This window comes from Periophthalmus magnuspinnatus, chromosome 19, assembly GCF_009829125.3.
Source record: "Periophthalmus magnuspinnatus isolate fPerMag1 chromosome 19, fPerMag1.2.pri, whole genome shotgun sequence".
NCBI classification, from domain to species: Eukaryota; Metazoa; Chordata; class Actinopteri; order Gobiiformes; family Gobiidae; genus Periophthalmus; species Periophthalmus magnuspinnatus.
In genome coordinates, this window is record NC_047144.1 from 5,073,394 (window position 1) to 5,096,584 (window position 23,191).

Below are 23,191 nucleotides of genomic sequence, written 5' to 3' on the forward strand. Positions count from 1 at the left end.
TTGCCCTAATATTAGGACCCATACAACCAGTATTTTTGTAATCATATGTAACGACTTTAAACAAAAGTTAAATGCAGTAATGTACCAAGAATTGGCTTTCATTTCACATGTGTTTGCAAAAAGAATAAGACCCATATATACATAGTATGTTAACTGTTTGACTTTGTTCTATTTTGAACCAAGACTTTCACAGGCTGTAGAAAATAGGAAATACTTATTTGTAAAATATTTAATGCAAAAAGGACAGAAAAAGTCAGACATATTTAAAGACATGGATAAAAATACATTCACACATTAAAACATTAAAACAAGCATCAGACACTAGTGTTCTACAGCAGGTCACTCTTCATCCATAGCTGTCTTGATGATATCGGCTCTCCGCTTTTTGGAAGCTTCCTCAAACTTGTTGATGGCCTCATTGCAGGTTTTGCTCTGTGACAGAAAGACATCAGTAACATGGAACTTGGTTTAGTGCATTAAAGTTAATCAGATTGCATACAATAATAATCTTGCGCCTCTCCCTCTGAAGCTTGAAAAATTCCTCTACTGTAAGGTCTTCAATTTTCTTCTTCAAGGAGATGAAGTAGCAGGAAGGTGAATGAGATTTATGCTCTTTTCTGTAAGACAAAAATTGAAATCCTTTAAATAAATGCTGCACTTTTTTATTGCTATATAACAGCAAGTGTCAGTGAATTAAGCCAATGCCGATTGTTTTGGGATGCACATTGTACAGCGACATAAATTGGCATTAGCTGCAACAATATTAAAAGTACTTCACCCACCTTGCCTAGTACGAATGTGGTGTGTGCATGAGTGATGGCTGGAGGGGCCGACAGCGCAGATTAGCAGCCTCGCTTCTGTCAGTATACCCTAGGGCAGCTGTGGCTACATTAGTTGCTTATCGCCACCAAATGTGGAATCAATGAATAATGACTACAGCCTTTGAGAGGCTTTGACAAGCCTGTAAAGCGCATTACAAGTGCAAGGCAGTATATTACAAAATGAGCCAGAAAACAGTCCTTTCATGAAGGACTGTTTATTACAAACAAAAGGGTCAGTATAATTTTGTGCGAACGCCAAGTCAAGCAGTTTGCATCCTTAACTGCTGCATTCTTTTACCATTTGCCATCTGCCCACTGGTCATAGAATAGTTTGTGTAGCGACAAACTCCAATTCCCCAATATTCATAACGATTGTCTTCCTTACTCTGGGTCATCCTCTGGCTCCCATCCCTCGAGTTCTTTGAGGCAGAAGAAGCACATAGCAATGTCTGGGCTATTTTCTGAAGGAGTGTGGATGAAACCTGCGTTTGCCATCTGAAAAAAAAAATAATAATAAAATTTTCATTTCATCGTTGTAGAAGATGAAGCATGCCAAGGCACAACATTGTTTTGCGTTTGAATGTTACAAACCAGATGTAAGTAAATATGACTAATAAAACTAAGTACAGTTGAGGTCTCTTTCATATGCGGACGGGTTACGTTAATACTGATTTAGCTAGCTGACAAATCGTTACACAAGTTAAATACTTCTTACACTCTCTGGGGTGCACGCACAATCCTCGTCGAAAGGCCATCCTTCAAAAGTTTTCAACCGGTTTTCATAAAAGTACATCTTAAGGTCTTCGTCACTGCGGATATCCATTGTATTGCTGTTGTATTTTTGGCCGATAATCGTGTTTACGTTTAGCTTTTTCGCTATGCTACACGGCGTTTTTAAATTTCTGTGGACACTTTCTTTGACTGCTCTGATTGGACAAAATGTCTTCTTCGTGTACAACTATGTGAGTTCATCTGTGTGTGCGCCCTCCAGTGACACCAAGCTAAAACTGCCAGTATTATTGTATTTTTGTATTGTATTTTTTATTTACATTTTTTCGAGTACTCTCTTTTTAACCAATACATAAGAGAAATCATGTCTCTCCGGTTAATCAATGATATTTTTTTTTATCGTGCGTGTGAGACGCCTTGAATCATGGGAAATGTAGTCCGTACGATTATTGGTCCGGAAGAGGCGCGGAAGTTTTCGTGCCATGCTGCGGTGTCAACAATCAGCATTGGCTTAACTGTGTGCATTTTAACTTGTTCTTTTCACGCGTGAAAGTGTCTACTTAATGTTTCGTGATTGTCATGTCGGGACGATGTGTTGTTGAGACTTTGGCGGAGTTTGGCTTTTGGGCAACACCGAACACATCAGGCATTACGCAGGACTCTAGAGGGCATGCGTTTATCTACACTGGAACTGAGGAGGTCTATATATTTAACCTAAAAGATAAGAAACTCACGGTAAATTGCAATTAACAGTATAACAGTCGTTTCTATCATATCTGTGAATTGTAATGTAACAACTAGAAATGTATTTTGTAGGGCATCTTGCAGTTTCCCACTTCAGTTAATGACTTGATTCAGAGCGAGGACAAGCAGCATCTCTTTGTGGCTTGCAGGAGTGCAGTTTATGGCATCAAATTACCTCATGAGCTGTTCAGGTATGTATAAAGTATATACAAACTTGTTTAGAAATCCTGTAATCTTTTAATATTTTCTATCATCTACACAGATTATCCCCCATTGACTCTTCAAGCCCAACTGAGCTCAAAATAACTTCAGATCACCTTGTTACAAGACAAGAGGGAGTGTTATGTCTTCTTACAGTTGGGTCAGCACTGGTGACCCTATCCCGAAGAGACACATCCTGGTTTTTCACTGTGAACAAACCAAGAGAGAAACCTGGTGTCCTTGAAATGCTTAGTTCATTTAGTATACCGGCAGTTTCAGATAGAACAGATGAGAGAAGACCTGTGATGGAGTGTGTACATTTGAGCGATTCATCAGCCTTATCAGAAAGCCACTTGGAGCCTACACTTTTCAAACTTTTATTTGGCATCGACTCCGCCCTCATCAAATCTCCAGTTATTTTATGTGGCCTCCCAGATGGACGTTTGTGCTCTCTGTCTCTGCGTCTCCCAGGAATTCGAATCATTCACAGCCTAGAAGAGCCGGTGGTATTTATTGGAGAATCTGTCGTCATGGAAACGGAACCACCGTGCGCTCAGAGCTTAATGGCTGTGGGTGAACATGGCAGAGTGGTGGTCATAAAGACATGTGAAGGAGCCACAGAGGAGGACACCAGACAAGTTAGTTTCACCGAAGGTTGTGTGCCGGGAAAGGTTATGTCAGCCTGTGTGGATAAGAGATGTCTGTATCTAAGCACTGGTTCTGATCTGCTGTCAATCAACCTGGCAGAGGAGTCAACTGGGAAAAGTGGTCAAGAATTGATTGAGGAGAGAGCAAGGATGAACAACAATAGCCTTCCGAGTCCCACCAGTTTGAATGTGTGTAGAGTCATTGCTTTTACAAAACCTACATGCAAAACTGCAGGTAATGCATTCAAAATGAAGCAGTTGTGGAATAGTGGAAGGACAACTGATTCTTTAATTTTACATCACAGAAAGAAAGGTGTTAAATTGGCAAAATGATTCTGCTTTTTTTTTTTTTTTGAAAAACAGTGATTGACTTTTAAATGATGTGATTATAACTTGATTAATAACACATTAACCAAAATAGCGCCCATTTTGTTCATATATTGTTCCAAACATAAGAACATCTTTCCTAATTGAGTGGAGGGATGCTGTCTCTTTTTCTTCCATCCATTCATTTTCTTCCGCTTACCCGGGGCTGGGTCACAGGGGCAGCAGTCTAAGCAAGGACTCCCAGGTTTCCCTCACCCCAGAAATGTCCTCCAGCTCCTCCGGTGGCACCCCAAGGCGTTCCCAGGCCAGCCGAGAGACATAGTCCCCCCAGTATGTCCTGGGTCTTCCCCAGGGCCTTCTCCCGGGGGGACATGCCGGAACACCTCCCTAGGGAGGCATCCAGGAGAATTTCAGAACAGATGCCCAAGCCATCTCAGGTGTCTGCTCTCGACGTGGAGGAGCAGCGGCTCTACTCTGAGCTTCCCCTGTGTGACAGCTCCTCACCTTATTTCCAAGGGAGCACCCAGCCCCCCTGTGGAGGAACCTAATTTCTTTCACTTGTATCTGTGATCTTGTCCTTTTGATCATTACCCAAAGCTCATGATGATAGGTGAGGGTAGGAACGTAGACTGACTGGTAAATCGAGAGCTTTGCCTTTCGACTCATCTCCTTCTTTACAGTCCGATACAGTGACCGCATCACTGCAGATGCTGCACCAATCTGCCTGTCAATCTCACGCTACATCCTTCCCTCACTCGAGAACAAGACCCCGAGACCCTTGAACTCCTTCACTTGAGGCAGGGACTCTCCACTCACCTGGAGAGGGCAAGCCACCTTTTTCCGGTCGAACCATGACCGTCATTCCAGCCGCTTCACACTCGGTTGCAAACCGTCTCAGTACCCGCTGCAGGTCCTGGCACAATGAAGCCATCAGGACATCATCATCTGCAAACAGCAGAGATGAGATCCTGTGGTTCCCAAACCGGACCCCCCCCTCCGGACCCTGGCTGTGTCTAGAAATTCTGTCCATAAATATAATGAACACAACCGGTGACAAAGCCCTGGTGGAGTCCAACATGTATTGGGTCTCTTTTTCTTTCAATGGGAGAATTTCTCACTTTGAAATCCTCTATTTGAATTTGGTGTTATTGCATTCTATTTTTAATCCACATTTCCAGTGGCACAGCAACCCATGAAAAGCCGTCTTGTAGTTTATCGTGTATTTTTCAAAATCTTTTTCAGGGAAAGTTGAACTGCTCGGTTTGTCTGCCAAAGGGCAACTTCAGAGCATTACACTTCCTGAAAATGGAGGAGATGGAGAATCATCAACACAACAGCAAACACAGGCGGGCCGCAGTGTGAAGGACCTCCTCTCTGCAATTGGTGACATTTGTGAAAGGTATGTAATCATAACAAAAGAATAAGTCAGAATTTGCCATAAACTCTTAAAATGTAGATGTTTTTTTCTTGGTTTATGGTTAATATCTCATAAATATATGGCCAGGTCACATTAAACAATTGCTGCCATAATGTTTAAAGTCTTCTCTTGAAAAATAATTATATATTTTTTTCTTCAACAGAGCATCTAACTTAAAAACTTCCATTAAATCGAAAAACCAGATTCTGCGACACCTAAACCAAGTAGTGAATGTCAGCTTTCTCTTGTTGAATAAAACTGAAGGAACTGTGGAGCAGCCAATCAGATGCCTCGCTACAGCCAAATGGACCAGGTTGCTTCAAAAGGACTCATTACACCTCACATGTATCCTGGAAAACAATAGTCCTTATTTGCTACAAGAAGGCTGGACTCTAAACCTCTCTGTCTATCCTCTGTCAGATTCCTCACAAGAGCAAAACGCATCCACTAATTATTCTTTCCCGTTCTGCAATCTCAATCCGGGACAGACATTTGAAGTGACATTGCCTTTAACTGCAGCAGATGATAAGCTTTTCCCCATAACAATTAGCTGTGTGTTAGTTTTTTCACTTAAGGCTCTGTTTGATGAGAAGCAGTTAGCAAGTCTATTAAAAGGGCAAAATAGTACCATTAGCTTGCCATTAAACACATTGGCAGTGGACTGGTTACACGCACTACAGCTGACAACATCTTTCAGTGAGAAAAATATAGCTATTCACACCAGAGTCAACTCCTCAATGAACAGTGTAGAAAGATTTTTAAAGTCAAAAGGTAAAAGTAAGGTTAAAAAAGCGGACAACAAACCATTTTCAGCTTGTGTAAAGATATCGCTGGATTTGCTTATACATACTCTTGTGTCAAAAAACGCAAATAAGGAGACATCACCAACTCTCTGTGCTACGTTTCTGGATTGGCTGTTGTCTGAGCCGCACAAAGGAGTGACAGGACACCAATGGGAAAGAACACCAAACACTGCTGTGCTTCATGCTCAAGGCCCAAATGGACAGGTGGTTAAACTGATCACAAAGGAGGTGAATTACCGGTATATTTATTTATTTCTAACCTCTATGTATTTAAATTTGTCAAAGTATTGACTTTATTGTAGGTGAATGTTGGAGTTGGAACAGAGACCATGGAAGTTGTGGAGGTCCAGGTTGAGAGTCTTTTTTTGGCTGCAGTGTGTGGATTACACCATGCCATCTTGGACAGGATACAGGTATTTAAAAGTGTTTATGCACTTACCCTTTCAATGAAAATGATGTCACATACACGAAACATAAAACTGAAAGAAGCATTTTAAACTCCAAACTGTTAGCTATAAAAGTAATATACAATTTTTTGTGTATTACCTGTACTTGTATATTACTTGTAATCAAAGTGCATTTTACACATTGTTTGTACAAAAAGCAACAAGGTCAGACAAGATCACCCAATGACAAGGTAGATTGTCTTTAATATGCAAATATATGCATTATCTTATGTTGCGACTTGTGTATATACACCACATCAAAATTGGGACTAAAATTGATCTTTATTCAGAACTAAAACCGGACTTGCCTGGGACTAGAGCCGGACTAGGACAGGACCAAACAAAGTCTACGACAGGTTAAGGATAAGCTTCTTTTTACTGTTCCCATAGGGAAATTTGTCCTTTGCATTTGACTCGTTCTTCAGTGTTGCAGGGGCAACCTGTCAGGAGTAGCCCCTGTAGATCTTGAGCTACGCTTGGTTAGACCTCAAGCCAGGACAAATACTTTAAAAACATGTTGAATATATTATTATTATTATAATATTATTGTGTTTTACAGACTCTGGTGAAGAGGGCACCCAAGACTACTTCTGCTTTGAGAGCAGAAACCTTAGACTTAAGACCAGAATTTCTGCGGGCAGAGGTAATACTTTTATTCCTACCACTGAAACGGCACTATTCAGTTATATTGATATAGCTGCAAATTAAAAAAACATGCTTTAGTGGATTATGAATGTGAGGATGACACAGTGACTAACACTGACATGAAGTAGCTTATAGAGTTCATTTTAAATGTTAATTTTAATAAAGAAGTGTTTTAAAAATTTTTATCATTATTTTAAACATCATTATAAATTGTGACAATCTGGATGTATGCATCCTTTGTATGCATCTGTTTATTTGATTTACATATTAAATAATCCATTCTTATTTCAGTGTTATGTAATATCCCCTTTCAGCGCTTGTTGCAGCAGGTCCAGGACAGTCGTGTCTCTGGGGTGGTTGGTGTGACCGTGTCTTCAGGCCATGTGACACAGTCACTTCTGAAGGTGTACCAGGACCTGCGCCAACATCCTCTGGTCATATTTTAAACCCACAAAGGACTTTGTGACTCTTAAGTGTTGCTCAATGTTATAATGTTTTTATCCTTTAATACCTGACATTTCAGCAAACATAAATGTATGTTGCATTGTAAAACAATAAATGATCAGATGTTGCACTATATAGCAATATTTATCTCTGTTAATATAGGTTTTTATTATAGGTTTTATGATCCAATAAGATCTAGTTTCAGGTGAACATCGACATACAACTTGTGTATGTACATGTTTTTTGAACCACAGGTGCTACCTACACAAAACCTCAGACCTTGCCAATCCTCAGGTGACCTTAGTTTTTGTAGACAAATAAGCAACTACTCCTAACATATATTCTCTATAATGAGGCACATTGATTTGCAATCCAGTAATTACAGTACAATTAATACAATTAAACGATTAAGTACGGAGTATGTTCTTGCACTAAAATTGTTTGCAAAATAAAAAAAGGTATGATTCACTCAGTGCTATAAAAGAACATGCATTTAGCAGTATTAACTATTCCTTTAAGGCTGTAAACATTTTCCTTGAAAACCCTTGAAAGTAACAGGGCAGCTAAGGACTTGTCCCACATGTGAGTAATCCAATTTTTTTGTGATTGTTCACACATCTGATTGTGCAGGTTTTGATATGGAAAGTTATGAAAAATAAGGGAAAACTAATGTGACAAAGACAAAAGTTATTTTAAAGTCTATTGATTAGCTGCCACTGTTTTTTGATGAACAGATATCTTTTGTCCAATAATCAGATTAAATTTTTGGGTTATCTGATTATCCCTGTCATTTTATTTTTACTGGCCATGTATATATACCCATTTTTGACTCCAGGCTGGGAACTGAATAATATCCATCTACTTTCAAGTCTATGATCACCAAGGAACAATGTAAATCTGTAGTTGTAGTGAGACATAGTCCAGCCTCTGCATGGTGGTGATTTAAGTGCAAGTATTGGAACAAGTTTCTATTGTTTCAACCTGTAACTCAAGCATCTTTGTAGCCATAATGGTACTCAGACAGCCACACCACCCTGATGAATGCTTTTAAACGCTGACCTCACTTGTCCTGGTAACTGTGTGCGTCTCAAATGACACCCTATTTCACTGTAGGTTTGACTGGAGCACTGACGAGTGTCATTACACCTGTTGTAAGACATGATCCAGGTGAGAGGAAACAAGATAGTTGTAAGTCACAATGATGCTTTGAAATATTAGACATGGTCATACAGTCTTTATTCTTTGTGTCATGCAAAAGGGTGGAAGATTTATCAAACTCAAGAAATTCACAAATTTTCATTTATAAAATACTGACATTTTAAGTTCATTGTCTTGGCTACTTGGTATATTCTTGTCCTTGATTTTCCCCACAGGAGCATCCAAAAAGCAGTCCTCATGTATGCATGTGTTAACCATTGTTTTTGACTAGTACTCCCACAGGACAGAGTCGTTGAGCGTTAGTCCATCTCCCTTCAGTAGTCCTCCTGGGTCCCCACGCAGGTACTTTCCGTTTTTGCCCCTGATCGCCAGACGCCCACGCTCCAAAAGCTCAATGGAGAAATCCTCAGGGACCTCACCATCGGAGCACACCACAAGAGAGCTGTTAACGTACCAGTACTGACCGGACACACCTGCATGGGATGATTATGTGAGTAATCTGCACTAATCATTTAAGGACACATATTATGTCAAATTGACTTTCAACCATGTTACTGTGGTTCCACATCTTACTTAGTATTTTTGATTCATGGTTGTTTTAATAATCCTGTATTGTCCTACATTTGAGGTTTGTTCTCTTTGTAGAATTCTGCATCCCCTGCATAGTCTTAGGACACCTCTAGTTCATTGCAGAGATTTCTCTGTGGTTACCTATGGCTTCATCCAACTATTACAGAATTTGTCCTTCTTTAACAACATTGTGTGGAAGGATAGTCAGGCTTGAATAGCATATACTAACGTGCAATGTTGAGTATTCAAGTCACCGGGTCCCGGGCTGATGGTAAATAAACTCCTGCCTCTCTTTACAACTCTAGGACTCGTTAGAACAACTCTTATTCCCCTTACATCCCCTACCTCCACCCACTTCTCTGTACGTGCTTGTAAAAATATAAAATCAAGTCATACATGTAGGTTTAAAAAATGTCACGTAGCCATTTTTCTACAGTAAAAACAAGTAACAGAAAATGATTGCTATGGTGAAATGCCTCTATGAAGAGGAGGCAAGTCAATGGACCTCTTTCCATTCTTAAGGCTTTTTAGATAAATATTGCAGTTTATAATGAACAAAATGTAAAATAATGATCTGACCATCATTAAAGCCACAATATGTAACTTTTTAGCCAAAAAATACAAAATTACTAAAAGAAAAATTACTAAATTTCTAAAATAAAAGCAATCTAAAACACATGCGTTCCTAATCTGCTTGTATCTCCACAAACCTGGCCCTTATTTGGTCTTGAGAAGAGCGTCTTCCTGCTTGTTTAAAATGTTCTATGTCTATGTTGGCACTGTCTGGCATAAACCTCTGAAGTATGGTTTTAATTTCTATTTCCATGGAATCATGCAAGTGACACTCCTCCTCCAGAAAGCTACATACTGTACTTTTAAGTTAAGTATACTAAATACCTGAAGAAAAAAAAGCAAACACGTGTCTTCTTTAACATTGCACTTTAATAATTTGCATGTCCCTTACCTTTAATCTGATATGCCCCATTGCTGTGTTGTAGTGTGAAAATGTCATATATAGATCTACTGGCGTCCAGAGTGTTGGAATTCTTATGATGACAGATGAAACCATTTTGTCCTCTTAAGATCAGCATAGGCCGGTTGATCATTTTTATAGACAGAAGTTCATCCTCACCTGACCAATAACAACAACAATGTTAAAACTGAAGACTTGTGACATTGGAAATCCAAAACTTACCCACTGAATCGCTAACAGCAAGCAGCTGGCCATTCTTCTTAGTGCAGACGTATTTTCCATTGCTCGCTTTTAGTGCCACCTTCTGGCCAAGCCACTCCACTGAAAACATTGCATCTGCTGACCTTTATTGGAATCAGAGATGGATTAATACCTCAAAATCTATTTCAATAAAGTAAAAAAAAACAAACAACAACTATAAAATAGGCTGGCAAAACGTAGTAATTTATAAGAAATAATAGAAGATAAACACAATAAACTGAAATATATAAATATATGTATTTTTGTGCTATTACTGCTATCAAAAACCAGAAGTAACTTAAAAGAAGTAAATTACAAATTCATTTCTATAAATTCACAAACTTGTTAATTTTGTTCTAGTAATATTTAAAAATCTGAAGAATGAATTTAAAAAGGATGTGTTTAAAAGTATCTCAGAAAAAAAGAAATGCATTCTATATTTAATATAAAATGAGATATTGCTTGATAAAACTTGGGGTCTATTTTACTCACACAATAGAGTCAGTGCTCTGGATCCCTCCATGAGCCACCAGAGCCCAGTAGTTTCCTTGGCTGGTGCGAAACGTACACTTTTTAGTCTCCTTCTCGATCTCCATCTGAAATGTCTCCATGTCCGTCTCATCTTCCTGGTTCGCTGAAAGACTCACTCCTAGAAAATGCAAAGTATCCTGTCATTAATTATACAGCATTAAACAGTGCTGGACTCAATAATTAACAGGTTTGTTGTTGTGGTGGTGGTATTTTGTAGGGATGTAAAAATTGTGATCATGATACTTATTTGGTGGATACAGTATTTCACAAAACTGCACAGTGGCTACAATTGAGATGCTTATTTAGAGAAAGTAAATATATTTATGGGATGTGCTTGGCATATTCATTATTTTAAGAATTTAATTAGCAGACTGTGCATTTAGAGGATTAACAAAGAAATACTGTTGATAATGTTTTTGGTTTTTTTTGTTTTGTTTTTTTCAATTTAAAAAAAAGATTGTAGCTTATCATGTGCAATATATCTATTATCACTGGTATTGCCGTAGTGTGACATTATTGTATCGTGAGCCGTGTATTTTATCGAATCTTGAGGGACCCAGCTCTATTATTTTGTCTTTGCCAAATGAAACCATCTTGTTATATTTTGGCAAACTCCTCCATCCTGTGCTCCAAACAGACAATAGCGCACTAATGAGGTTGCATATAGTTGCATTTAGCCTGGCCCAGCATGCACAACTTGATAATCACGTCTGATCCACAGATATTTGGTCTTTTTTAAGTGCTTTTGTCTCATACTGTGCTCTTGATCTGCACTTGGCATTGTACTGGTATCTCTAGGGCGATTACATTTTTACTGATTAAATATACAATTCTGGTAATATCTTTTCATTTGTCTTGAGGTTTACAAAAATCTCTAATTATAATGAAAGAACAGGAAGGAAGATAGTGCCAGAGATCTAAATTGGATGCAGCCCACAGTAATCCGCCAGCATAGGAATCCACTACGCACTTTTCTTCTTTTTTGCGAGTTCTTCTTTACATTCCTTCCTTCTGCTGACCCCCGCCCTCCAGGCTCCCAGTGGCTCCACCTCTGGCCCTTCCAATCTGCCCTCTGCACAGCAGGCCTCACATATAATCAGCTTGTGAGTGCTACCCGTCCAATTCTTCAATCCCTCTCAATAAAAGACAGAAAAAAGAAACAGGAAAGAACCTGAGGATTTTGTAGTCACACTTAGCGGGACGTACAGATAATTACCCGCCCCTCTCAGACCTTAAGCTTATGTGGTCATGAATGAGGACTGATAGGGTGAACAGGCCATGGTAACGGTCTATAGGCCACGGCTGTCAGGGGACTTCTGTGAATAAATGAGAGGAGATTTGGTGCTACTATAGAAACTGGTTAACAATACAGTCATGCCATGGGGGGTTGAGTCTGTGGGGAGGGGTGTACAGTCTTGTACAGTAAACTTGAGTATCTATCTGGCAAAATGACACCAATTCTGTATTAAATTTGCTTTTACTTATTAGTTTACTTTCAATAGTTTGAATGTGAATAGGCCTTGTTTGCACTGCTAATAAGTAGTGTTTTGATTATAGAAATAAATCTTCAGTTGCTGTTACTAAAGATCACAATTATTTAGGTCTTAATTTAAATCATTTATATTTGTTACTGCCAAAGTTTTAAGTAGTGAGGAAAATGTGTTATATTATCCTTTAGTTGTAAAGTTTTTTATGTTTTTTTCAAGAAAATGTTTTGTAAATTGGATTGCCTTTTACCCCAGGTTTTCAGGGGCAGAAACGAGCAGCCATCAAATTTTGACATAACAGTTATTAATTGGAATCATAATTGTAATAGCAATTAAATTGTGATCAGTAGCATAGTCCTACCCAAACACTAATAGTGTGTGTTTTTTCCTTTCAAGTTCACATAGGCCTAGTCTTTAAGATCACCTTTATAGTTGCAATGTGCCACCTGCAGCAAACTTGAAATTCATTTCAACAGGCTTATCATGATAAAATAAAGCAATCTCCTCATAGTCGTTCTCTTTGAGTTGCCTCTGCTGCATTTCGGTTAAATTGTCAAAGAAACAAAAGTGTGACAGAGATGTCATGGTAACTAAGCTTGCGGGCTGCTTTAATCACCTCTTTCTCACACCTGATAAACTGGTATCATAAGGTTGTGTGACTAGTTAAAGTATCATTGATCTCCTGTGCATTTGAAGCGCACGTTTGGGTCTCCCTCGTCCTGCTCTTATGCCTGGGGGCTTATCACTCTCATTCTCTCTCATCCCAATTCAATGTCATGCTTTGTCTACCTATTCCACGTGTCCATTTCACACTAATTCAACCCAGAAATGATGTTCAGACAGGGCTCAGCTGGGACCCTGCCGCGGCCTGCTCTGACAGATGAGAGGAGGACGCAGGAAGAGAAAGCACCACATGACAGAAAGAAAGAGATTGGATACGCTGAAACCCAAACCCACAATGTGAAGGATATCAATGGACATGTTGATGACCATCTTTGAAACACAGGTTGGTGAAACACGTGTTATCAGATGTTGTTAGATGTTGTCCCATAATCACAGTTAAGTTAAAGCAGCAGACCTACTGACCAGCTCCACTTTCTGGTGCTGTCCTACCTGCAGCTTGCAAGTGGAGCAGGCCTAACTAATCCATCAACCATGCATGGCTCTGTCATCCATTATTAATGGATAGCTGATGCCACTATCCCCCTGTCCCTCATTTTCTTCCTTTTCTTTCTTTTCACCAATTCCATCACCCCTTCACAACTACAGCTGGTGTTTTTTTCATTAATCTTTTATTCATTTTACGCTCATCTGTTTTTGAGGCTGCCTGCCTCTGCCCATGCATTCATCCTATTTGTACACAATGCTTGTATGTGTGTGCATGTGTGACACCCCATGTGCTTTAATGGAAAGTTTCTGTGTGGGACTATCAGCTCTTTTGCTGTTTCAGGGCAGAGTGCAGCACTTGGGCTTAAGAAAAAAACAGGGAGTTGACGAGAATTGTGATGACAGATCTGGAAGAGCTGCTAACCCTAACAAAAGCGCCTAAGAGACAACGAACATGAAGCAGTGAGTGTCATTGTATCTACCGGTAAACACACTCTCACTCCTGTAACCTTTTACCTGGTTTCTGTCCCTTCCTCTCTATTTTTCTCGTTTTAACCAGCAAAGCAGCTAACTACTAATTTATGAGGACATAGAAGTTTTGGGGTGAAAAAATGTTCACCTGTTTCCGATGTTGTCACATATATCTGTCTTATAGCCCAGCGAAATGCATCCTACAGTCTATCCTCCCTTTTCTCTACTTCCACATTGCCCCTTTATCAAAGCAAGCTAGCCTGTTAGTTCAAAAAGTATGTCAAACGCAAACTCATTTTTTACTTTTCTGTTATCTCAACCTTTTGCATTTCCCTGAGTGCGTTCTCTTGATTTGCAGCACCATTTTGATAGGACTGAAGTCAGTGGGTTAGATTAGGGGACTCGGCGGGGCAGGCGCTTTGGCCCCAGGTGAGAGGCAGCTAGGGTTTCTGAAAGCAGACTCCCCCTAGCCTTCCAGGAACAGGGGCCAACTGCATTAATAATTCATCACACCTCACCTCACCACTCACCGCAGCAGGACAGTACGGTTGTGTGTGGGCGAGTGTGTGGAAGAAAGATAACGCTTTTGTTTGCCCCAAACAAGTGGAGAAAGAGAAAGGGAGAAAGCTGGAGGAAAGAAAGAGGCCGGGTGTGCTCTCTGCGTGTGGTCAGAGCACTAAATGTGTACATTATAGTACATCAGGAAGATTATGTATTTAACTCTGCCTTATCTCTCCGTCCATTCAATTAATCATCTCCCCGAGTTTCCCATCATTTGGTTTGTGCCGGCAGCTCCCAGTGCTAACCAGGAACAATGAGCAAGGACAGATTCTGTTACAGGACCTAGTGCTCCGGTAACTCGATCCTGCCAACAAGAATGTGCAGCCTACAGATGGGTGTCATGGCCAAGTATGCTGACAAGCACTTTAGTGTGGCTGAATTTACCCTAAATCCAGTCTCGTATCAGACCACTAAAGCAAACTACTGACCAACTGAAACTTCTGCAAGCCCTTCCATTTTACAGGGATCACCAACTGCCACGTGGAGATGATCATGTTTTATACTGTCCACTCCAGCTGTACTTTTATTGTCGGCAAGAAATAACTTTGAAGCTGCTGTGTAGCAGGTGTAATCCATCAGCATGCGACTGTGCCACCATGCCTGCATGCCGATCAAATAACGCTCCCCTACAGCTCCATCAAAAGACAGTCGAGTAAATACATAATATAGTATCAACATAGAATTGTTCTGTGGTATATATGATACAAGCAGCTGTTTCCATGAGCCCAGGGGCACTGGCTCAGAATGTTAACAGAATTATCACCAACCACTAAGAGCAACTTGTGAGGAAATTAAGGTGTTTAAGATACCACATTATGATTGATTATGTGATGAAAGTCTGGGCAGTTTTTGTGGACATACACTAGTGTAGTGTACTCATGTGAAACCCTGTTTACTGAATTTGTTAGGCAGTTTTTAATATGTAATATAATCTATAATCGTTTTATTCAAGTTTTCAAGGTCTGCAATATAAGAACTTCCCATGTTTCAGTTGAGATATGGAAAGGCGTTTGATTCTTATCTTGGCTGAGTTTGATGAAAGACCCTCCCCCTCAGTGCGTGATGTCACTTGGATTCACTACATTACCCATAATTACAATGCCCGTGTTATCAGACGGTAATCAGCTGAGAGCAGGCAATTTCTTTGAGCATGTCCACTTTGGTATTGTGCTTCCTGTAAATGGTTAGCTCAGATTTCTTTTGTGGTACACGCTATAGTTCTTTATGCATAAGCCCTCCTGATAGTGGGTGCCATAGTAACTGTAGTAACCCCTATACTTCATTATGTATGTGTGTAGGTCACTTGAATTATCTAAGACTTGGTGTGACCACTCCACCCATTTAACCAAACACTCAAGTTATTTCTTCAGTAATTTTTATTGTCACTGATGTCTTTTTTTTTCCTACCTTGTCTTATAGAGACAAATCGACCGTTGGCGGCTGTCAGAACCACTTGTGGATGGCTCTCCTCCAAGTCGAACAGTTCATCTTTGCCGGGTTTGGAGCAGCGTCCAGACCTCAGCGTACCCGTGGGTCCCATGGGAGATAGGTACTTCCCTTCACAGTCTTTAAAAGCCAGCTTCCCACACTTAAACTCTAATGTGTATGCTGTGCCTCTTCCACTCTGCCTCAAGAGCTTACCATCGTTGCTAAGAAATCGACCGTCGCAGGTTTTAAGGCAGTACTTTCCGTCCATGTAGACCAAGGTCAAGAGTGCTGCCACCCCCCAAGGAATGTTCATATCCACCGCAATCTCCCCATCTTCCATGGAAAGGTGGGCATAGCGTTTGCGTGCTACGGACAGCAAGTTTGCCTGCGGGTGCAAGGCTAAATGCACAGCCCATAGTTCTGTGTCACTGATAAACTGAGCGAAGCCGGACAGGTAGTCGTGAGAGCCCCCAAAGAAACGCAGGTGTGGTTCGGATTGTAGCGCCCAGCGGCCGTCCGACTGGGCCACAATGAGGAAGCGGCAGTCTGAGTTGTGTCCATCGGCCTCGCAGCTCACTTTGCCATCCTTATCTGACGCCAAGTAGCGACCCAGGTGACTGCGCAAGTATACCACCTGAGAGTCCTGGGAGTCCTGCTCCAGAGTCCACACCTGCTTCTTCTTCAGACTGGGCGCTGATGCATTTACCTGTACAAACACAGAAAGGACTGTTTTCACAAATCTCCTACTGTTGACAAGAGAAGGGATGAATTACTTAATGGTGTCTCTAGATTTTAATAGTGTTTAAGCATAGTAATAAGAGGTTTTGGGGGCAATGATATCTAGATTTTATTCAGTCCTTACACAGCATTTTGACAGATTTGTACCCTGGGTAGTGTTCCTGTCACATCCAGCCACATATTTTGTCATGTAGATGATCATGAAGTGCCCTTGGAACAAAATAACAGTATGTGCTGCTTGGGTGACATTTGGATAGCGACTGAATACTGTACACACTTTTTGCCACACAATTGTCTCATACTTTAGGGCATTTCTATTTGATTGTCTCATAGTTTAGGACATTTCTATTTGACACTCTGGGATTAAAATGAAGTGAATAACGACCTTTCCAAATAATTAATGAAATAATTAAATTGTAATCTTCTAGCAAAACTGATAATTAAATGTTATGAAAATTGGTTATTGTGACAGAAACTCGCACAAAAAGAGAGTGGGCTGAGTTAGAACCTCTTCCACTCTTCCAACCTGTTAAGTTCTACATCAAGTGAAATGAGTCTTTTTGTCATGTTGGTTTTTCTTATTAATTGTGTGTTTCCTTTCATTGCCTCTGGATAATAATAATAAAACAAAAACAAAAAAAAACAATTACTCCTAGCCAGTTAGATTAATTTTGTTTATTGCAAACCTTGAAGCCAAAGCTCTCAGCAGTAAGATAGCGACCCTCGTGGTTTATCAGACCAAACTGCAACTTCAGTGGAAGGTTTCCATTTGCAGGCATCTTTACCTATAACAGGGAAAAGAAGATAGATACATCTCCTCTCCTGTTAAATAAGTGAAAAAGAGTTTTTGGTGTTTTTTTTTTTGTTTTTTTTTACAGAGCACTGAGAACCCAACGTAAATCATATTTCGAAAAGCCAAGGTAAGCAGGTGAGGTCATGGAGGATGTGGACATGCACAGATCTTACAGACAGGAAATCAATCCAATAAGGTACAATATATAAAGCACTTTGAATGACCGCAAATCCCCTCCCCCACCTATGGCTTCATTACACGTTTTTCCAGCCACACAGCCTCCTAATTTACTTACTGTGGTTTTGTGGGCTTCCTCTTTGCAGTTTTCTGTGGCTCTAATTCCAAGCTCCCAGATTTAAGAGGCTTCTTTCACCAGGCGTCCTCTTGTAATTCTCTTCTCTCTCTTTCTCTCTCTTACTACTTCTTCTTGCTCTGCTCGCTCCCCTTCCCCACCACCTCTCCTCTCCTTAATCAGGTTGGAGGCAGCAAAGACTCTAGTCGGCCTTGATCTCTCCTCAGTCCAGACTTTTGGGGCTTTCTTTTCCCTGTAGACTAATTTTGTGTGTTGACTGCTTATCTTCACTTCTCCAGCCTTACCTTTTATTCTGTCCCAACTCGCTCACTCACTCTCTTGTCCGGCTTCACTCCATTTCTTGCTTGTTATTGAATGGTAAAAATCATTCCCACACGATATCTTATTATTCTTTTTCCAGAATCAAGCCTGGTGCCCCGTCAGATGACAGTTTGATAAGTGAGCATCTGCATCTGCCCTGCAAATTGCTCAAGTCAACATGAACCACCAAAGCAAACTCTAAAGGTATGTAATCTTAAGCCTCTCCCTGTCGCTTTTTCCTCCCATCGCCTCCTGTCTTTTCTTGTCTTCTTTTTCTAACCCGTCATGTGTATAATCCTGCCTTTCTCCGTTCCTGCCTCTTTCTGCAGCACAGGTAACAATACAAGCCCTACAATGCACACACTTTACCACGGGAGGTAACCGGATCGCTCCCTGCGCCTCTGGGCCAGTTCAGCTCCTCTTACCTGTTTATGCTGCGTCTTGGGTTACATATCTTCTCTGATTGCAAGCTCTCTCTGGGTCAGTCCTAATGGGAAATGTGTCTGCTAGCCCAGGGAGTCCGACTTTTATACACAGCGGAGATGGCAGGTGACTTTAGAGGCAACAATAACAAAGCAATCAACATATGGGGGGGATTGTGTATGTCTGTAATCAAGCCCCACCAATCAGCCTATTATAAGACTTCTTTGGAAGGTAAACAGACGTGTCTCTTCCCGAATCCATCTAATCCTCTCTACCCAATCATTCCAACCTGGCTATTCTACGATGCTACGACCCCCCACACTCCTCCCCTGGCCTTCTGACACACACGCACGCGCATACACAAACATAGAAGGTTGTCGCAGGGTAGAAACATGCACAAGATCACTGACCCAAAGCAACACTTAAGTCAACGGCACACGCGCACACAGCAGGTCAATAAAGGGTCCTGAGGTTCATCGTAAACAGCCAGCCAAAGATTTACTTGACTTGACCCAGACTTGAACTGCCGGACAAACGCTATTAAAAAAATGCCAGACTCAAATGCAGATGGACCTTTTGGATAACTGATGTAATCCTTAAACTGATATTGCTCAGTTGTAATCAAATCAAACTTGCAATTTGAATGGTTGCACAAAATGTTAAGCAAATGTTAAGCTAATATAACATCCTCAGCAGGTCATATGGTCTTTAGACTTGCATGTAGGCTAGTAGTAAATATATGAACTTATTGAAAGATTATTCAGAAAAGGTTGCAAAAAAGCTGATTAAAAATAAAAAAGAACAGAAACTGTATCTGTGTTTTACAGTCCATTCACTTTCAGTGCAGTACTTGAACCTGACGTTTACAGGCATGGTTTAGAACATTTCTGATGGATGCCATAATAACATCTGAATATTGTCAAGTCACTCAAAATTCTCCCACAGTATATCTTGGCTGATAACACATAAACACTAAAACAATTAGAAATCACCTGAACATGCCAAAGATTGTGACATGTATGCATTTAACTGTTCATTTCACAATTTACCATTCCTTTTTCATGAATATTATGAGAAAATATGAATCTGAAAACCACGAAGAACTTCTTTGTTGTTGCCAGTAAGAATAGTCTGTTCTTGCCATTTGTGCCATCCTGGTAAGATAAATGCATAGCATTCAGTGCTATACGAGCATGTAAAAGCGACACACACATACACACACACACAACCAAATAGCAGAGAAGCAAGGACATGCACATTACTCTATAAACAAAAAATCATAACTGTTATGGTTATGATTGCTATTATTTTCATTACTATTATCACTATTACTATAGTTGTCATATGTATCCTATCCCACGCATCATTAGCTTGCTGTTTGCAGACCCCAGGGGCTGCGTCAGTGACTTCATATTCCTGTGCTGCCTCAACCCTGATGCCTGTCCGTAGCCTACCACTTGTTTTAGTCCCCCCTCCCTTATTCTGGGATGGCGACTATGCCAGGTTCACCGTGGCAACCGTGGGATGGTGCTTTAGAAGCCATTACAGCGCTCTCTGATGACACTCAAATAGCTATCATTACACCTCCTCCAAGGAGACACATGGAGGGAGGAGCGAGAGGGGGAATGAATAGGGAGGATGCAAAAGGAAGGGAAAGAAAAGGAAGCAAGGTAGCGAGGAAGGGACAGTGTGAGATAGTAAATGACACAACGCTGGAAGTTTAAGATGTAGTGGCTGTTTGTGGGAAAGGATGGGAAAGAAAAGAAGTGAGTGAAGAAAAGAATGGCCAATTCAAAATGACCGCTTCTAAGTTAACAGCCTCTAGCGTTTTTCTACCCTATTAAGTTCTATTCTGCCATTACTGGGGACTGCGGGGTGCTCCCTCATACCCCACAGTGCCCCACTGCTCTGGGAGCCTCCCCTCCCACACACACTGGCGCACACACACAGATTGGAGGTTGTTTTCTGGCCCATGCTATGTTTTTACCTCAGTTCTTACTTTTGTCTTCTCATCTAGTTGCTTCAATTTAAAGGTTGTGAACTGAATAAATGGTATGTGCCTTTGGGGTTGTGGTTCATCCTTGTTTTTTTAGCACTGCATTTACTTCTTAGACAGTGTTTATGTATTTCTTGTCCAGATCTGTGATTCTCTACCTCTGGGTTGGGACCCAGACTTTAAGCCCCAAAAGCTTCACATAGAGTCCCCAGGGGTTCTTAAAAGAGGTCTAAATGGTTACTGTTCTGTAACATATTATTAACCATAAAACAATTATATCTATCCTTATTTTTTAATATAGCTTGTCAAGTAGTTTTGCTGAAAGAAAAAATATTTTGGTCCACTGATCTATGTCTCTAGTGCTAACATAGTAAATATTCGCTTATTCGCCATAAAAGAATGGACCATCCAAACGCCGCTATGTGCAGTTCTGAAAGCCACCTCTTAGGGGCAGTACTAACCTTCTTGTATAACTCATTTATATGAACACTGCCTATATATTTTTTGGAGGTTCAAAAAAAGCGAGAGAAGATTGATGCTTGGTGTGTCAGTGTTGGTGCCTGTGTGACTGCAGAGCGTAGGAGGGGAGGACTTTAGTGCTATTTAAAATGGCTGCTTTTAATGTCCCGTGCTTTGGAGAAACTGTATGACGCCAACAAACAAGGAAAGTCTTATCAGCTGTAAAGCTTGGGACTAAATTCCAAACGGCGGGCGGGGCATTGTGTTATAATAATTTTCATTTGAGCCTAGATGCCTCTGTGGCTTTCAGAGGAGACGGGCAGAAGCCACTCGGACCCTACACTTTTAGTCCCTGGATGTGTGAATGTGGTTATAGCTCACTGCATGCATGCTCCTCTCATGTGCTTTTAATCCCATAGGTTTCCGTGCATGCTGATTTGATTATGATGAGGGCATTGCAGGGTTTAAAGGCTGCAGCAGGATCTGCGCTGGTCGCCTCGTGGGCTCCAACGTAGTTCAGTGCATTACCATCTCTTTTTCTTTCAATGTCTCTGAAACGACTCTTTGAAACAGTCCGGATTAACTGATGTATCGTGTTTCTAAAAACAAACCGCCTCTGAATCATTTATTAATTCACATTTGACTATTACAGTGCCGTGTGTGATTTATAGGCAGCGCAGCACCTTCCTGTGTGGTAGGAAAGAGTTAATAACAACGGACTAAACGTGATGAGTGAGCGTGAAAAACAACGAGCCAATCGGGATCAAGATTAACACCTTGCTCAAACCTGATTGGCCCACAGCCCGCTCGTTGTCTTTGGGCTCTCACATCCCACGTGGGGCCGCGGAGCTTCATTTGAGCGTCCTTCGGCCAAGACCCGCCTGTTGAGAAGCTGCTGGTTTTATTGGCCCAGCTGCCGCGCGCAGCCCCTCCTCTCTTTCCTCCACTTGTTTTTCCGTCCGCGAGGAAAGGAAATATCCCTCTCGCGAGCTCCGTGGCTCGCGCGGCAGCCGCGTTGCCGCCGCTGCTTCATTTAATGGAGGCGCATGAACACAGAGCTGACATTTCGCACCGTGCGAAGCTTTGAGCGACACAAAACCCAGAGATACGATAAGTACTTATTTAACCCGCATCTAAGACTGTGGACAAGCAGATTTGGTTTCATTGTTTCTGCACCAGGTTCCTCTACACGTTGTGTCGATCTTTGTTTCCTCATTTGTGTGTTGAGTCCCGTTTATAAAGTGTCCCGCCGCTGCGCTCTCTGCACACAGCATGCCTCACCCACCCACACCTCTGACTATGTTTCCACGCACCGTACACTTTCCCAAGGAAAAATAGCCATTCACCACCAGTTTACTGTAGCTTTGTGAAGGACCGTGCGGGCTGTATTTAAGGAGTGCTGAAATGAATAGTTTTGGACATGATTTACTGCTTTTTAGTCTAACATAAGCATTTACCCTTTTTCGCCCAGATTTCTTGTAACAAACAAACAGCGTCATTTATTAGTTTGAGCCATGCCTTAAATGTAAAGAAGAAAAGAAAGAACAGCAGGACCACAATGGTAGTAGCTTATTTTATACTAAAAGTATTTTTTAATGCAAAGCTTACGCCCCGAGCTCTTAAAGTTTACAGCCTCTATTGGCACTGTTAAAATGTTATGGTTGCTTCAGTGAGAAAAAGAGTACACTGGCTACTATCAGAATTTGAAGTGCATGTGTGAGCTACCTCTGTTATGCTCTGCCCTGGCTCCAGTCCTGACAAACATGTCCATCTTTCTGCTGTCCAAGCATTTCATCAATGCTTTTCACAAAAAGCAGCAATAAGATTGTCAAAGATGTTGACCCTAAACACAAAATAAAGTCTGGAAATGGAAAATAATAAAAGCTGTATTTATAATGTTGACAAAACAGAAGATTCAGCCAAGCTTACAATTGTAAGATGTGATTTCTTCATAATCCTAAATCTTCTACTGCTAAAATTTAAATTGAGTTTTTAAATTTAAACAAACAAGCAGATAAAATGCATTATAGAAAGCAAACCCGTGAAAACACAGAAGACCTTAAATTATTTATTTTATTAAATAAAATACATTTGGTGAATTGTTAGAAAATGTAGGCTAAATAAATTATTTAAAAAATGTATGTGTGTGTGTGTGCATATATATATATATATATATATATATATACACACACACACACACATTATATATTTATATATATATATACACATACACATATTTATATATATATACACATACACTATATATATTTATTTATATATATCAAATATTTTGCATGAAATAACTAACAGTACTAATAACCTCCTTAAAATTCTGTAATATTGTGCAACACAATATCTCAGCACTTTTTATTACTCTATATTTACACTTCAAAATATTGAATTTTGATCAATAAAATAC

General features: G+C 40.5%; 3 protein-coding genes across 3 annotated transcripts; 1 reads left to right on the top strand and 2 right to left on the bottom strand.

Annotated features, from left to right (window-relative positions):
- Positions 1–325: 325 nt before the first annotated feature.
- Positions 326–1,703, bottom strand: birc5a (baculoviral IAP repeat containing 5a). Its single transcript, XM_033984440.2, has 4 exons — positions 1,537–1,703; positions 1,207–1,316; positions 500–617; positions 326–432 (listed from the first exon to the last, which is right to left on the bottom strand). The coding sequence occupies exons 1-4, from the start codon at positions 1,642–1,644 to the stop codon at positions 340–342; spliced, it is 429 nt and encodes a 142-aa protein (XP_033840331.1). The 5' UTR covers positions 1,645–1,703; the 3' UTR covers positions 326–339.
- A 303-nt stretch (positions 1,704–2,006) lies between these two features.
- On the top strand, positions 2,007–7,358 carry faap100 (FA core complex associated protein 100). Its single transcript, XM_033984441.2, has 8 exons — positions 2,007–2,285; positions 2,367–2,485; positions 2,557–3,377; positions 4,712–4,868; positions 5,050–5,917; positions 5,992–6,102; positions 6,695–6,778; positions 7,095–7,358. Exons 1-8 carry the CDS (start codon positions 2,130–2,132, stop codon positions 7,224–7,226), a joined length of 2,448 nt encoding a protein of 815 aa, XP_033840332.1. The 5' UTR covers positions 2,007–2,129; the 3' UTR covers positions 7,227–7,358.
- A 1,218-nt stretch (positions 7,359–8,576) lies between these two features.
- fscn2b (fascin actin-bundling protein 2b, retinal) lies at positions 8,577–17,267 on the bottom strand. Its single transcript, XM_033984432.2, has 6 exons — positions 17,175–17,267; positions 15,730–16,456; positions 10,658–10,814; positions 10,148–10,269; positions 9,917–10,084; positions 8,577–8,855 (listed from the first exon to the last, which is right to left on the bottom strand). The coding sequence occupies exons 1-6, from the start codon at positions 17,265–17,267 to the stop codon at positions 8,650–8,652; spliced, it is 1,473 nt and encodes a 490-aa protein (XP_033840323.1). The 3' UTR covers positions 8,577–8,649.
- Positions 17,268–23,191: the final 5,924 nt, after the last annotated feature.